This window comes from Phaenicophaeus curvirostris, chromosome 28 (assembly GCF_032191515.1).
Source record: "Phaenicophaeus curvirostris isolate KB17595 chromosome 28, BPBGC_Pcur_1.0, whole genome shotgun sequence".
Taxonomy (NCBI): domain Eukaryota; kingdom Metazoa; phylum Chordata; class Aves; order Cuculiformes; family Cuculidae; genus Phaenicophaeus; species Phaenicophaeus curvirostris.
The window spans coordinates 6,614,436-6,630,170 of record NC_091419.1 but is presented as its reverse complement, the minus strand read 5'-3'; the positions used below and the strand labels follow the sequence as shown (position 1 = coordinate 6,630,170).

The 15,735-nt window shown below is 59.4% G+C and overlaps 2 protein-coding genes across 2 annotated transcripts; one reads left to right on the top strand and one right to left on the bottom strand.

The window, feature by feature from the left end:
* Positions 1-523: 523 nt before the first annotated feature.
* ABHD8 (abhydrolase domain containing 8) lies at positions 524-9,274 on the bottom strand. Its single transcript, XM_069878315.1, has 5 exons — positions 8,930-9,274; positions 2,418-3,195; positions 1,627-1,797; positions 1,279-1,495; positions 524-1,185 (listed from the first exon to the last, which is right to left on the bottom strand). Exons 2-5 carry the CDS (start codon positions 3,185-3,187, stop codon positions 1,036-1,038), a joined length of 1,308 nt encoding a protein of 435 aa, XP_069734416.1. The 5' UTR covers positions 3,188-3,195; positions 8,930-9,274; the 3' UTR covers positions 524-1,035.
* A 1,266-nt stretch (positions 9,275-10,540) lies between these two features.
* On the top strand, positions 10,541-12,393 carry MRPL34 (mitochondrial ribosomal protein L34). Its single transcript, XM_069878334.1, has 2 exons — positions 10,541-10,588; positions 11,825-12,393. The coding sequence occupies exons 1-2, from the start codon at positions 10,560-10,562 to the stop codon at positions 12,126-12,128; spliced, it is 333 nt and encodes a 110-aa protein (XP_069734435.1). The 5' UTR covers positions 10,541-10,559; the 3' UTR covers positions 12,129-12,393.
* The last annotated feature ends 3,342 nt before the right edge of the window (positions 12,394-15,735 follow it).

Below are 15,735 nucleotides of genomic sequence, written 5' to 3'. Positions count from 1 at the left end.
GGCTTCGTTGCTCCAATAACCCGCAGATCCGTACAGGAGTTGTCAGGAGGGACAGACACAGCAGGAACAGACAGAGGGGTGTATTGCTGGTCCCCAGTGCAGGGACGTGGTCCAGGAGCAGGTCCTGGAGTCGTGGAGGAGCTGGAAGCCGGGAAGGGCGAGCGGATGGGACGCTGCGGGAGTCGCTGCGTGGTGGCATCTGGAGGATGCGGGAGGCAAGCAGAGGGCTCTGCAGAAGCCAGCCTTGTGGTACCTAGAGTGATGGTGGTCGTGGATGTGACTGCACGGACGGTGGCACCGGGGACCACGGGAGAGCTCCGGTTTGACCTTGTCCTCCCCGCCACAGCCAGGAAAATCCCACTGCGGTGGGGGAGCTGACGGTCCTTCTGGCCCTGCCGACAGGAGCAGGTCACCTCCTCGTCCTCCTCTCCTGGCCAGGCTGAGCCTCACCAGCACCAGGCAGGAGCTGCTGGATGCCACGTGCGCGGCTGCTGGCAATAATGGTCCTGTCCTCCTGCCCCGCAGACAGCTCCAACAAGACTCTGCAGGGCTCAGAGAGTCAAATCCCACTGCTGATGAGCCTTTGCCTTCTCCTTAAAGCAATCCCAGCTCAGTTCCACCAGCCCTGGAGGTGCTGGAGCCACCACGCTCTCCCTGGAGGAATCCTCCAAGTTCTTCCCGTCTTGCTGCAGGTGCGACCAGTCTCCCCGCAGCCGCCTCCTCTCCATCCCCAGGGGGTTTGCTGCGTGAGGAAAATAATACTACAAAGAAAGAGGATGAAGACGCTCCAGTGGCTGCCACGCCGTCCCCGAGGCGGCAGGGACCAGGTCTGCCGTGTTCCCGCTGCCGGCCCCGCACAACCCTGCCTGGGGGAGCCTCCACGCTCCCCGCCAGGCTCCAGCGTGGCCGGGAAAGATAAATCGGCTGAGCTCACAGCGAGAGCAGCCTTTGCTGCACCCCTCTGCTCTCGCAAACCCCTCTCCGCTCTGAAACTTCTCTCCCATCGGAGCAGCCCGGTCACCGCGTCCCGCTGGCTTATTTCTTCTCGCCTTGCCCGTCCCCAGCTGGCGTCTCGGGCTCCCACAGGACAAATTCGTGGAGCAGCGTGTTCACCGTCTCGGGACACTCCATCATCACCATGTGGCTGCCCTCGTCGATCACCTTCAGGAAGGCGATCAGCAGGATCTGGTGGGAGACGGCGAGCCTCAGCGCCGGGATGAGCCCCTCGCCGGCAACCGCAACCCTCGCCCGCCCCGCCAGCCCCTCCCCATCCCCTACCTCGGCCATTCGCTGATCCTCCTCCACCGGGACGAACTTGTCGTGCATGCCGTGGACCAGGAGGACGGGCACGGCCAGCTCGGCGTGGTAAACCTCGTCGCCCTCCGGCCAGTACTGCCCGCTCATCATGGCGCGCAGCACGAAGGACGACACGTTGAAGGCGTTGCCTTCCTTCAGCAGCTGCTTCTCTTTGGCACCCTGGCGAGCGAAGCCAGCCCTGCGGGATGGAGCCGGAGGGTCAGCCCAGCGCCGCCGCCTCAGCAGCCCAAGGGCAGGGGCGTGGGGTGGTGCCTGGAAGCCACGGTGGCCGCTGGAAACCCTCCCCGGGGTGCCGGGGTGGCCACTCACTTGAGGAAGCTCCACGCCAGGCACGGGGACAGGCAGTGCAGCACGCAGGTGGGCATGTTGAAGATGGAGCAGAGGCTGGGCTCCAGCGCCGTCGGGCCCCCTCCGTTGATCATGATCACCTTATGGACCAGGTCTGGGTACTCGTGGGCGAGGAAGGTGCAGAAGGACACCCTGCGGGGAGAGAGCCGTGCGAGCCGTGCCCTGACCTGGTGGCACCGGAGGATGCTGCGTCCCACGGGTCCACGGCCGGAGCCCAGGTTAAACCCCCATGTTTGTCCCGTGCTCCCCCTTTCTCGGGCAGGGTAACCCCAAATCAAACCCCGAACCCTGCAGAGCTTGGGGGAAGGAGCTGAGCTCGGGGTTTCACTCCCATGCAGAGCAAAGCAGGGTGCTGGGATCCGCTTGGGCGTCTGCCAGCCTGGACCAGCCTTGTCCTGCTGATCTAATCCTGCCCAGCTCAGAGCCCGGCTCCAGCTCCCTCTCCTCCCAGCCCTGCTCTCTGCGCTGCTTAGTCTCTATCTAATTGACTTTCTTGGGCTTACTCTATTTATAGGCTGTGCTCTGCCGGCTTCCTTGCTGGAGGACGGGCTCTGGGATTAGCTGGACCCACGGACGCGCACCAAGAGGATGTAGGAGATCAGAGCTGAGGGATAAATCCAAAATGGGAAACCCCACACCCCTCCTCTGCTTCTCAGCCCCCGACGTGCAGGATTTGTTGGACGTGTCTGCCAAGGAGAGGACAGGAGGGGATGAATCCATCCCTTCCCTCCTGGGGACTCCTGGTTCCTTACCCGTACGAGTGGCCTATCAGGATATTCCTCTTCTTGGCGTAGCGCTTGAAGACGGCCCTCATGTCCTCCGCCAGCGCGTAGAAGGTGTACGCGGCGGCAATCTGGGGCGCCGAGCTGCAGCCGTGCCCGGCCAGGTCAGGAGCCACCACTTCATAGCCCAGCTTGGTAAAGAAGTCCAGCTGCTCCTTCCAGATGTCCAGCGAGCCGCCCACCCCGTGGATGAAGAAGAGGACCACGTCGCTGTGCGTCCCTTTGCAGCTCGTGATCTGCTTCTTGCAGTCGATGTTGATGACTTTCTTGGGTTTACGCTTGCGGCGCTTGGCGGGGGCAGTGGCTCCGTCCCGCGGGCCGCATCCCGGGGGGCCGCATCCCGGCGTGCCGGCGGGAGCCTGCGCGGGAGCTTGGCCGGCCAGCTCGGAGAGCTCCAGCTCCACGGTGCTGTTGGGCTCCCCCGAGCCGTTCTGGCAGTGCAGGATCTCAGAGCGGACGGCGTCGCCCAAGTTCTCGATCACCAGCTGCCCGTTGCGGTAGACGGTGATCTTGCGCTTGCAGTGCACCAAGCCCCTCTCCGGCCCCCCGGGCTGCGTGTCCTCGGGCCCCTGCGCGGCCGGGCGGCTGGGCGCGCTGTGCCTCACCCGGAGGATCCTCCCCGGCTTCACCTCCATGAAGCTGTAGCCGTTGCTGGACTCAACGCTGTCCAGCGGCCCCACGGCGTTCGTCGTCTTGCCCATCAGGCAGCAGAGGAGCCCATCGGTGATGCTGTTCAGCATTATGCTCCCTAGGACAAAGCAGGGACAAGAAAAAGGGGGTTAGACACCGTTTCTGAGGAGCTGCTGGCGTTCCTGGCTTGCTACCCAACCCACAGCGGCGCGAGCGAGGGCAGAACACGCCTGCAGGGATGCAGCGAGGTTGGAACGTGCTGCTCCCCCAGTGCAAAGCTCTCCTGCTCGGCTCAGAGATGGAGCCAGCGCGCCGTGTCCCTGTCACCGAGCGGCGTGGCGGGCGCTGGCTCAGCAGAGATGAAGTCGAGCGGCTGCGAACTCGCACGGCCCCTGGCACGCAACCACCGGCCCCGAGACGGGATCCGCTCTGGCCAAGGGGAAGGAACGCGCCAGGAGAGGCCTGATGGAAATGAAAATGCTACTTCTGGCACCAAATACAGGGCTGAGGAAAGATCCAGCTATGAAAATGCATTATTTATACCAATTAAATATATATATACGTATCTCCAGACTAAACCACCAACACAGACGGCGCGAGGTGGGAATTCAAGGGGCTGGAGATGAAGGTTTTAATATCAGTCACTCTGCAAACCAAGGCTGAAAATAACACGGCAGGAGAACCAGGGAGGGAGGGAGAGACCCAGCACCAGCCTGGAGGCGTGGGAACCCCCTCCCCACATCCCCACTCGGCACCTCATGGGCTTTGGGGACCTGGCAGTGTCTTTGCTGTCCCCAGAGCTCATTCCTTGACATTTGCTGTTCCAGATGTGCTCAGGTGGCTTCGGGAGAAGGCTGTGGGTGCAAGGACCACCCAGCCTGGCTGAGAGCGAAGCCAGAGCAGGCAGACGCAAGGTAAGAAGGGCTGGAGGCATCGGTGCTGGGACCAGAGCCCGACGCCACCCTGGCGGTGCTGGGTTTGGCTGCGTATGGGGCTGGGGAGCTCCCAGGCTGGCATCCTGGTGTCCCTTTATTATTGATGAAGCAAAACACGGTGAATTATTGATGCCAACGGGCAAAGAGAGCCAGAGCGGGCGCTGCGCAGAGGGGCTGTCCCTGCAGGAGCGGGCAACCTGCTTTCCCCTGAGCAGCAGTCGCAGATATTGACTGTGAGAAGAGGAGGAGGAGAGGAAAAAGTGCATTCCCAGGGATGAATTAAACACGTAAATCACAGTAACGTCTTCAGGAACACCCACTTGGCTCCGCAAGCAACCCCTTCAAGGCTACCCAGCAGGATTGCAGCTGGTTTGCTGCAAAACAAAGCAAGGGATGGGGCAGGCTGGGAGCTTCTAATGCTCCTGTGGGGGGGAGAGGCAGCGCTGTGCCCTCCTCAGAGACCCCAACGCACCCAGCCTGGACCCTGCACGCTCCCAGGAACCAGGTGGGCTCTGCAGAGAGCTGCCAGCCGGCTGCGAGCCCCCGCGTTCCACCCCAACACGCGGCTCGGGGCTTTCCCAGTTAAAACCAGCCTGTTTGCTGCAGGTGGGCGAGCTGGGCACCAGCTCCCTTGGCAAAGCCGGAGCAGCTTATCCCGGGAAGCCTGGCCGGGATCTCAGCCAGCGTTTGAGTCGCACCCGGCTCTGCTGGGGACAGTGACGCCCACACAAAGGCCGGGTAAAGCTCCGGGTGCCGAGTCGTAGGGACTGGAAATGCAGCAAAGCTGGTCCCAGGTGCTCCCTCTGCTCCTCACTGGCCGGGAGCTCCCCAGGGGCTCCCTCCATGCAGGGCATCACCGTCCCAACTCTCTGTTGCTTGCATCAGCGGCCTCTCTTCTGGACACAAGCACATCCAGGCAGGATCCGTCTCATCGAGAGCTTTCCAGCAGCCTCTGCTCCCTGCAGGCTGGCCAAGCACCAGTGCCGAACAGCCGAGTCACCCGCTGGGCTCCCTTCCCAACTCCAGGGATGGACCCATCCACGCCGAGGAGCAAGAGCAGGATGTCTTGAAGCTCTGGGAAGGAGAAGCCAACTCCAGACCTCTCTGGCAAGGGGCTGCTGTGCTTTGCTGATCCAAACTTCCAGACTGGCGAGGAGCCCGAGGAGCTGGGCACCAGCCTGGCTGGAGCCCTCGGTGGGAGATGCCTTCGCCAAGGGATGGACAAGCCATGGCTCTTGCCACGTTTTCAGCTCGGTGCCACCTTGGGCTGCTCTGGATCCTGGAGCTGAGCTGGTAACGCTGCACAGAGAGATGGGGCAGTGGGAAACCCAGGGGAAATGAGCAGAGCCTGAGCCCCACAGTCCCCACAGACACGACTGCGAGCTCTCCACAAGCTCTGCCCGGGGCTGCATCCTGCCCTCGCGCTGGGTACGGCTCCTCCAGGCTCAGCCTTGTTGTGATTCTCCTCCGATTTCCATACCACCTGGCTCCACGCTGCGCTTCCATTTCACAAGTTATTAATGATCTCTGTATGGATTATAAACAGGACTTCTGGCCAAACCGCCTCGGCATTGATTAACTTCTCGGGATTAACTCAATTAGTCCGTCCTGTTCATTTCCAGAATTGATTTGCTGGAAGGCTCTGGCCGTCAGGAGCTCTGCAGGCAGGACCAGGAGCCTCATCAGCTCTGGGAACGGGCCTGGATCCCACTGCAGGAGAGGAGCTCCTCAGGCTGAGATGCTTCTGCTCACCCAGGCTGGAGCTCCTGGTCCAGGTCATGGCAGTCCCTGTTGGGCATCAGACTGGAACAACAGCACCGAAATCCCATCAGAGAGCACATCCCAGTCGAGCCATTCCATGGATAGATGGGAAATGGGGGGACAGGAGGTTAAGCAGCTCAGCTAGAGGCTTCATCTCAAACTGGGAGGTGAAGGTTGCCCGTCTCCCACCTCCCACACTCCTCCTCTCTCCCACCACGCCGTCTAACGCCCTCGATGCAGCCAGAAACATCAAGGGATGTTCCTTCCGTGAGATGAAAAGGGCTGGAAATGAAACCAGATGGATGTGAAGAACTTTGCAAAGATGCTGGTAACCATGGCGATGAGCTGCTCTTCCCTCCCCTCCTCCATCCCGGCTCCCTTCCATCGCCGCCCCCGGCGCGCAGCGAGATTTCGGCACCTGTTACATAAGGCCAGGCACAACAATGAGTCAGGCGCGGCGTGAACCCCATCGCCCCCCTCGTCCCGCGAGGCTTGGGAAGGTGGGTGGCTTCGCCCTGAGCTGACACCCGCATCCTGGTCTCCCCCGGAGCGCTGGCTGCCCCAGCGAAGAGAGGATGCTGGGGGTTAATCCCAGGAGGATGATTTCTCGCCCAAGTCCAGAGCACCCACGAAGGCTCCTCTGACGTCCCCCTCCCCGCCGGCGGCGGCGAACAACCCGGCTGCGGAAAAAACAACTTACTGACCTACTTTGGGCTGCAGCACCTCGGATTTTATACAACTTGACAGTGCCGTGTCACTGCTGGAGAAAAATGGGATGAGATACGACGTGGCAGGGCGAAGGGCGGAAAGCCTGATGGGATAACGTGACAGGCAGCTCTGCGGGGCTGAGACGGAGCCCGTGGGGCCGAGACGGAGCCCGTGGGGCTGGCGCGGGCTGTGGGGTTGACACACAACCCAGGAGGGTTGACACGGGGCCTGTGGGGCTCACGAGGTGCTGTACCAGGGTAGCACTCACAGCACGTCTGCTGCAGGGCTGACCCAGCACGGTGCTGGCACCGGGATGGGCAAACCAAGCTGGCTCTGCCCTCGCTGTCCCTGTGGAGAAGAGGGTCTCCCCCACCCCAAATTGCCTCCTGGTCCTGCATCTCACAGAGGTCCCATCCCTGCTGAGTTTCTGGGGATCCCAAGGGTCCGGGATGCTGGGAATGACAAAAATCTCCTCCTCCTGTCCCATCCCTGCTGGGAAGACCTTGAATTACGGGCCAGAGAAAGGACAGCGCGTTTCTCCATGGCAGCCGAGAGCAGTCCTGGTAAACATTTCATCCCAATAATTGAGCTAAGAGCATCATTTACTGCAGGGGCAGCACAAGCAGGAGTCAGTGCTGGAGCCAACAGCCACAAACCTATAACCCAGCAAGTCCCCTCACTGCTCAGCACCTCGATCCCCCTCTCTGCACAGAGCTCAGGACCCTCGCAGGGAGTAGGAGGGACTTGATAGCTGCTAATTCCTTGCAAATTTGTGGAGGAGAGGAGCAGGAGATGTGCTGCAGCCAGAATCCGACCTGCTGTAATAATTTGTTCAGCTCTAATCCCTTCCCTCCGGGGCTCACAAGTATTAATGATGACACACGACACTCCTGAGGAATGGGCAAATATTATTAAGCTCTTCCCAGCCTTCCCCGGTCAGAGGGGAAGCAGAGAAACTGCAGCATCGAGAAACACATAAAGAGAGCAGCTGTTTGAGCACCGATCTTGGATAAATGCAAGAAAACGTTTATGCCGCTTCATCCCAGTCCTGCAAAGTCAACTTCCCTCTTTGGGAATGTGGAAAAGCCACTTTGGCTGGTGGCAAACACCTGGGTTTAGAATCATAGAATCCGGGAATGGTTTGCGGTGGAAGGGACACCTCCCGCTGGATCAGGGGCTCCAAGCCCCATCCAGCCTGGCCTTGAACCCCTCCAGGGATGGGGCAGCCACCCCTGCTCTGGGCACCCTGGGCCAGGGCCTCCCCACCCTCATGGTGAAGAATTTCTTCCTAATGTCTAATCTAAATCTTCCCCCTTCCAATTTAAAGCTATTCCCCCACATCCTACCACTTAATGACCTTGGAAAAAGCCCCTCCCCAGCTTTCCTGCAGCCCCTTTCAGTACTGGAAGCTGCTCTAAGGTCTCCAGCCTTCTGATCATCTTCATGGCCTCCTCTGGACGCATTTCAACAGTTCCAATTTATTCCGTTATGCCTGGATCTCCCATCCGGCTATAATTATAGCGGCTTTATCAGGAGGCAGGAGTAAGCAGGCAGACAGGCTTTATCAGTCGTACAAATAGCAAACCAAGCAGGCAGCCCTGAAATCCTCCGCACGGGCAGGGATGCAGCCTCCCGGGAAGGGGAGGTTTGATCCCCGTCCCCAGGCAGCAGGACTTCACCGTGGGTCCCGTGGGATGCAGATAAATCGCATCAAGGACCGGCATGACGAGGAAAGCAGAGTCTGGAAGGCACACGGCAGCCTGGAGCCGCGGCTGGCTGCCTGCCACCCATCTCTCGTTAGGAAGGAAGAAGACCTTGAGAAACAAAAGATTACGCAAGGCACAGCGGAGTATAACCTACGCCTGACCTCCGTGACCAAAAATCCTCCTTCACCTTCCCCCGTTTCCCAAACCTCCTGGGTTTCCAAGGTTCCCCACCGCATAGCAGCAGCGAAGCCGCTCGGATTCCTCCGGCAGCCAACGTCCTCCGGCAGCCAGCTGGGAGAAACCATTGCAAGGAGGCAGGAGAAGATGGAAACCCTGCCCCCTCCGCCGGGCAGCGATGCGTGCAGGTGCCCCTGAGCCTCCGACCGAAAAATCCAAGCAGATCTTGCCACGCACATAGCAACAGCGGGAGCTTCGGTGCCAGCCAGCAATCATTTACCGCAATTGCATCACAACAGACGCCGACCCTCAAGTTTGAGCGCTGGGCAGCTTTTTATGACCCCAAGGTCCAAACCTGCTCGATATTTAAGCCACTGCTGGGCTACCGGCTCCCCTTCTCTATCCACAATCCCATTTAACGCTGCTCGAATCCCTTCCCAACAGCAGCTTCAAAATGCATTTTCTGCTCCCGTCGCTGAGCCCTTTCCTCCCCTCTGCGTGCCCCCCATCCCGGCTCGCGCCCCGAACCCTCCGCACAAAGAGAGAGAGACGAGAGGATGCTCACCTCATTTATTGACAAGGGTTGTCAGGAGTCGAGGTTGCAAATGAAAGGCTTAAATCTTGCAGGAGGCAAAGGGGGAGAGGAGGAGAAGCCCGAGGCGGTGGGAGCCGGTGCGGGATGCAGGTTGCCAGCTCTGGCAGCTGCTCAGCTTTCCAGCTCCTCCGACGATTACATTTTTTTTTTGCCTCTTTGGTGGGAAGGACGGAGCGATGCCTTCAGCTCAGCTCGTGCGCTCTAGACAAAAAATCTCGCCTTCCATCTTCTCAGCTTCATCACTGAGCTCTGGGGTTTGGGGGGGCTATTTGTCCTTGTCGGCTATAGCCATAGAAAGCCCCTTAAATCCCTCCTAAAGAGGAGGGCTCTCGGCTGACAGACAAGGAGACTTGCCAGTCAACGCAAGACCCAGCGCAGCCTCGACGCCCGCCCGTGGGGAGCCTGCCAGGAGCCAGGGAGCTGGAAAACTCACCCTGGGGTTTTGCCCCTTCCAGCGGGATGAGTGACGGAGTTCTTTTTTTCACCTTTTACCCTTTTCTTGCCATTCGTTGCCATGAGCGTGTCCGTGTAAGAGCAGGTCGGGGCTCAGCACAGGTGAGCGCACGCCAAAAGCGCAGAGCCCAGGGGCTGGGGCAGGAGGACGAACATGAAATCCTGAGTGTCTCTGGGGTTTTATGTTCACAGCCATGGGTTTCATAGAATCATGGAATGGTTTGTGTTGGAAGGGACCTCCAAGCCCATCCAGTTCCATGGCAGGGACACCTCCCGCTGGATCAGGGGCTCCAAGCCCCATCTAACCTGGCCTTGAACCCCTCCAGGGATGGGGCAGCCACCCCTGCTCTGGGCAGCCTGGGCCAGAGCTGTCTCTTCTCCAGAGAGCAAGGGGGTCATGGTTCCCCTAATACTAATGCTAATAATGCAAATAATGGTAATAAGGGTAAGAGGTGCAAGGGGGATCCCATTGCTGCTGCTTCTCACGCGTTCCCTGGCTCATTTTCAGCCCGAGCACACAACCACTGAGCATCTCCATAATGGGAAAGACCATGCTGGGTTCCATGAGAATCTGTTTAGCAAAAGTGTCATGGAATTATGGGATGGTTTCAGCTGGAAGGGACCTTAAAGCCCATCGAGTTCCAACCCCCTGCACGGGCAGGGACACCTCGCACTGGGTCATCAAACAAATCCTTCAGGTTGCCTTGCTGGAGCCAAGCTTGGACATACTGGGAAGAGAAATTCTTCGCAATGAGGCTGGGGAGGCCCAGGGTGCCCAGAGCAGGGGGGGCTCCTTCATCCCTGGAGGGGTTCAAGGACAGGCTGGATGGGCCTTGGAGCCCCTGATCCAGTGGGGGGTGTCCCTGCCCATGGCAGGGGAGGGACTGGGTGGGCTTTGAAGTCTCTTGCAATCCAGACCATCCCATGACCCCTTCCCGCAGAGCTGCTCCTCGCCTCCTGTCCGTCTGTCCATCCACGGAGCAGCATGGCGGCCCCAGCCCCTCCTCCAGGACTACAAATCCCATCAGCCCTTGCGGCAGGACACACCGCGCGCGCGCGTCCCGCCTCCTGCGCATGCGCACCCCCCCCCCGCGAGGCCGGGATTGGCCGGAAGTGGGAGGGGGCGGGAAGCGGAGGGAGGAGCGCGATGGCGGCGGCGCTGAGGGGGGCGAGGGGGTAACGGGGACGGGGGCGGAGAGGGGAGGGGGAGGGGATGGGGAATGGGGAATGGGGAGAGGGGCTAGGGCAAGGCACAGGGGTGAGGGTAAGTTGGGATGGAGATGAGTTAAGGATAGGGATAAGGATAAGGTAGGGATAGGGACAGGAACAGGGATAGGGGTGAGGCAGGGAGAGGGCCTGGGATTGGATCAAGGGCAGGGATAGGGAGGTGGATGTGAAATGGGTATAGGAAAAGGGGATTGAACAAGGACAGGGGTGGGGAGAGGGACTGGGATAAGAAACAGGGATAAGGATAAGATATTGAATTCAGTTCTGGGCCCCTCACCACAAGAAGGATGTTGAGGCTCTGGAGCAAGTCCAGAGAAGAGCAACGGAGCTGGGGAAGGGGCTGGAGAACGAGTCTGAGGGCCCTGGGGGTGTTTAGCCTGGAGAAGAGAAGGCTGAGGAGAGACCTCATTGCTCTCTACAACTACCTGAGAGGAGGGAACTGGGCTCTTCTCCCAAGTGACAGGGGACAGGATGAGAGGGAATGGCCTCAAGCTCCACCAGGGGAGATTTAGGCTGGACATTAGGAAAAAATTCTTCACAGAAAGGGTCATTGGTCCCTGGCAGAGGCTGCCCAGGGGAGGGGGTTGAATCGCCTTCCCTGGAGGGGTTTAAGGGCCGGGTGGACGAGGTGCTGAGGGACATGGGTTAGTGATTGATGGGAATAGTTGGACTCGATGATCCGATGGGTCTCTTCCAACCTGCTGATTCTGTGATTCTATGATTCTAAGATAGGATGGAGATGTGAGTGGGACAGGGATAGGGATGAGGCAGGGATAGGGATGGGGAGAGGGGCTGCGATTAGGTTAAGGACAGGGATGGGGATGCGGCAGGGATGGGAAATAGGGAGAGGGATTGGGATAAAGTAAGGATGTAGATGGGAGTGGGACAGGGCTAGAGATAGGGAGAGGGATGAGGAAGGGGTAGGGATGGGGAGAGGGGCTGTGATAAGGTTTAGAGTAGGGGTAGGGATGGGGCAGGGAGAGGGTAGGAATGGGGATAGGGATGGGGGCACAGATAGGGATAAGGGCTTGAATGGGGCAGGGACAGGGATTTGGACTGGGATAGGGATGGGGACACAGACACAGCATCCCTAGCCCCAGCCCTCACAGCTGACAAAATCCCTTTAATTTCCTGTCAGTGGAAGCGCTGGGCTCTCCCCTCACTTCTCTTTTCCTCTTCCCAAAGGCTTTTCCTGCTGCGACAAGCCGCAGCTTGCCCTTTCCAGCTCCGGACAGTCTCACTTTTCTCAAGTCCCCTGGAGCTGCCTCTCGGAAGTCGCCTCTCCCTCAAGGCTGCAGGTGCCTGCCCTGGCCTGGAATCCTCCTGGAACTGCCAGCAGGTCCGCACGAAAGCACGAGGGAATGAATATCAGCCCAACAACCGCAAGCGCAAACGCACCCACGGGTGGATCAAGCGCATCAGCACACCGGCCGGCGTTGCGGTTATCCTCCGGCGCATGCTGAAGGGCAGGAAGTCTCTGAGCCACTGAGGACTCACTCAGTTTGGTGCAGGGTGAGACAGAACTGAGTCCTGGAGCTGCTGCAGCTTTGGAATGACCCAGCCTGTGCTGAGTGGCAGCGATCGCTTGTCCCAGTCACATCAGGACCGTGTGAGGAATCATGCTGGGTCCAGGGTGGCCTCCCAAGGGCTTTGTTTAGCAGCTGCTTTTTAAATTCTGAAATCATTGCCCTTTTGTAGATGTGATTCAAAGATGGACACGAGCTGTCATTAAAGCCCAGCAATTTGCCTTGTCCTACTAGTTGTTAATGATGGGGGTGGAAACTGGGTCATTCATGGGGCTGCGGCTCTGGGGGAGCCTTCGGGAGGGTGGTGGGAGCATGAAATTTGGACTGGGGGCAGAGGATGTCTTGGTTGTCCTTTACTCCGACCCCCAGGGTGTCTCAGGATGAGGCTGGAGAGGGGATTCTGCCCCTCTGCTCCGCTTGAGGAGACCCACCTGGAGCCCTGCGTCCAGTTCTGGACTCTTCAGCACAGGGAGGACATGGAGCTGTTGGAGTGAGTCCAGAGGAGGCCACAGAGATGATCCGACGGCTGGAGCACCTTCTATATGAGGGCGGGCTGGGACAGTTGGGGTTGTTCAGCCTGGAGAAGACTCCCAGGAGACCTTATTGTGGCCTTTACTTATGGGGGCTTATAAGAAAAACAGGGAAGATCTTTTTAGCAGAGCATGTAGCAATAGGATGGGGGGGGTGGGGGTAATGATTTTAAACTAAAAGAAGAGAAGCTTAGACTGGGTACTGGAGATTTTTTTACACTGAGGGTGGGGAGGCCCTGGGTGCCCAGAGCAGGGGTGGCTGCCCCATCCCTGGAGGGGTTCAAGGCCAGGCTGGATGGGGCTTGGAGCCCCTGATCCAGTGGGAAGGATCCGTGGCAGGGGGCTTGGGACTAGATGGAGTTTCTAAGTCAAATCGTTTTATGGTTCATTCATAGAATCATAGAATCTGTAGGTTGGGAAAGACCCACTGGATGATCGTCATTCATTAGTGAGCAGGGAGAGGGATGGCGTCTGGACTACACCTCCCAGCGTGCCCCGCGCTACATCCGGGTCCTCTCGGCGCCGGGCACTTCCTGCCCCGCCTTCACCCCGCTCTGATTGGCGGGCGCGGAAGCCAATCGCGATCGTGGGCGGGGCAGCGCGGGCCAATCGGGAGGCGCCCCGGGGGCGACGCGGACCAATGAGAGGGCGAGGGGCGGGCGGTGCGGCCAGTGGGCGGGGCCGGGCACAGGCGCGGCGGCGGCGGCGGCGGCGGCGGCTGCAGCGAAGAAGAAGAAGAAGAAGATGGTAGGTGGTGCCTCCCCCCACCCCGGCCCCGACCCGGTCCCTCCGCTCTCCCCGCCCGAAATGGCGGCGTCCTGGGGGCCTGAAGGGAACAGGGACGGGGCCTGTGAGGGCAGCGGGGCCCTGCCGGCCCGCTCGGCCCCTCCTGCCGCGCAGGGCCAGCGCCCTCCGGCCTCGCCGCCCCGGGGCCTTCGTGGGGTTTAAGGGGCTGGGCCCAGGGGGGCCGCACCCCGAATGGGGAGGGTCTGTAGCACCCCGACACGGTGGGGGTTCTCCCCCGGGGATGGGGGGTGAGGGGAGCAGGGGCACCCAGAGCCCGGCGTGCACCCCTTCTCATCCCCCCCCCCCCCCCCCCAAGGTGATGGCGTTTCCCCCTCGTCCCAGCGGGTGGGAGGATGAGGGGGGCAGGGGCACCCAGAGCTGGGGGTTCACCCCTTCTTATCTCTCCACTGCAAAAGAGGGGGCTGTAGCTCCCCAAGATCGTGGAGTTTTCCTCCTGTCCCTGGGGGTGGAGGCATGAGAGTGGCAGGGGCACCCAGAGCTGGGGATGCGCCCCTTCTCATCTCCCCACCACGAGAGGGGGGGCTGTAGCACCCCAAGAAGCTGGGGTTCCTCCCTCCACAGGAGTGGAGGGATGAGGTGGGCAGAGGCACCGTGAACTAGGGGTGCACCCGTTCTCTTGGGGTGGGGGGGATGAAGGAGGGCTGCCAGGGTGCAGGGCCTTCCCTCCACCCCTATGGCTGGGGGGCAGGAGGGGGAAATGGGGGTGCCTCAGGGATGTGAGTGTTCCACATCCTCAGGGGCTGCAAAGCTCAAGTTCAGGTCTTTGTTTGCCCCCGAAGCAGCCCCAGGCTCCTGGTTTGGTGCTGTTGTAGCCAAGAGGCTTCTAGTTTCCCTCCCTGCCTTTGTAGTGACTTAACCATTGGCGAAACAGGGTTTTTTTCTGCCCCTCTGTAACTAAGGGAGAACCAGTGGTGTCTTTGTGCACAGACATACAGCAGCTGAGAGTGTTGGTGCCTGCTCCCAAGCCTGTGTTGGTGGTTTTCCTCAACCCCACGTCCGCGTGTGTGTGCATCATGCTGGGACAGAGCCTGACTCTCAGTGTCTGTGTGCTGGGCTTCATATTTCATAGCATTTTACCGCAGTTCCTTTCAGAAGCTGAGAACGGGGTGCGTTTGCGTGGGTTGTTCCACCTTCCTGCTTTTAGATGAGGAGTAGCTTGTTCCTCAGAAGCCAAGTATCCTCGGTAATAGAGGAACAGTTGATGCACCTTATCTCTACCTCACTTCCCAAGTCATAGAGGGAACCGGTGTTGTCTTCTGAGGTTGCCTAATTGCTCCTGTTTTGTTATTTCTTTGAGTTTCTTTCCCAAAAGAAACGAGGCCTCTGCCTGGTGTGGGTGCTGGTTTTCCCCTTCCATGCAGGATGCTCCATCAGCTTTGCTGGCTTGGCCAGGGGGCACTTTCCTTGGTTAAAGAGTGGCAGAAGGCTCGAAGGGGGAGCATTTCCTCGTGTGACGCGGTATGGGAGGTGTGTAAACACAGCTGTGACCCGCTGGGACTCTTTGATGTGGTGCCCTTGGAGCAGATAAGGATCATTGCGCTTGGAGTATTGACTAAGTCGGAATATCCAGGAATACGGCTCCCCTGAGGGGGCCTGTTAGAGCCGAGGTCTCCAGGTGTTCCCTGTGTGTGGTCACCTTCCCGCTTGTGGGTCTGTGCTTAGCAAGTCCAGAGGACGTCACGGAGCTGATCCAAGGACTGGAGCATCTCCTGGACGAGGACAGGCCGAGAGAGTTGGGGTTGTTCAGCCTGGAGAAGAGAGGGCTCTGGGGAGACCTTGGAGCAGCTTCCAGTATGGAAAGGGGCCCTGGGGAAGCTCAAGGGACTCTTGATCAGGGAGGGCAGGGATAGTACAAGAGGGAAAGATTTTCAGCTGAAAGAGAGGAGATGGAGATGAGATCTCGGGAAGAAATGTTTTCCTGTGAGGGTTAGGAAGCCCTGGCCCAGGTTTCCCAGAGCAGGGGTGGCTGCCTCATCCCTGGAGGGGTTCAAGGCCAGGTTGGATGGGGCTTGGAGCCCCTGATCCAGTGGGAGGTGTCCCTGCCCATGGCAGGGGGTTGGAACTGGATGGGTTTTGAGGTTCGTTCCACCCCAAACAATTCTGTAAATTTACAATATCCTGCTTCAGTTGTGGAAGAAGGTGGAAAACCCCATCTTGACCACTTAAATTGTATTTTGACTGATGATTTTAACAGTATTCTTGTACCTTACTGGACATAACTCTGCTGTAATAG

What these genes read in the sequence shown, in the direction of transcription:
- MRPL34 (XM_069878334.1), top strand. Translation starts at nt 10,560, where the DNA reads ATGGCGGCGGCGCTGAGGGGGGCGAGGGG. An exon ending in GCGCTGAGGGGGGCGAGGGG is followed by an intron (nt 10,589 to 11,824) that starts GTAACGGGGACG and finishes CTCTTCCCAAAG; the next exon opens with GCTTTTCCTGCTGCGACAAG.
- ABHD8 (XM_069878315.1), bottom strand. Translation starts at nt 3,187, where the DNA reads ATGCTGAACAGCATCACCGATGGGCTCCTCTGCTGCCTGATGGGCAAG. An exon ending in CTGATAGGCCACTCGTACGG is followed by an intron (nt 1,798 to 2,417) that starts GTAAGGAACCAG and finishes CTCTCCCCGCAG; the next exon opens with GGTGTCCTTCTGCACCTTCC. An exon ending in CTGGCGTGGAGCTTCCTCAA is followed by an intron (nt 1,496 to 1,626) that starts GTGAGTGGCCAC and finishes TCCATCCCGCAG; the next exon opens with GGCTGGCTTCGCTCGCCAGG.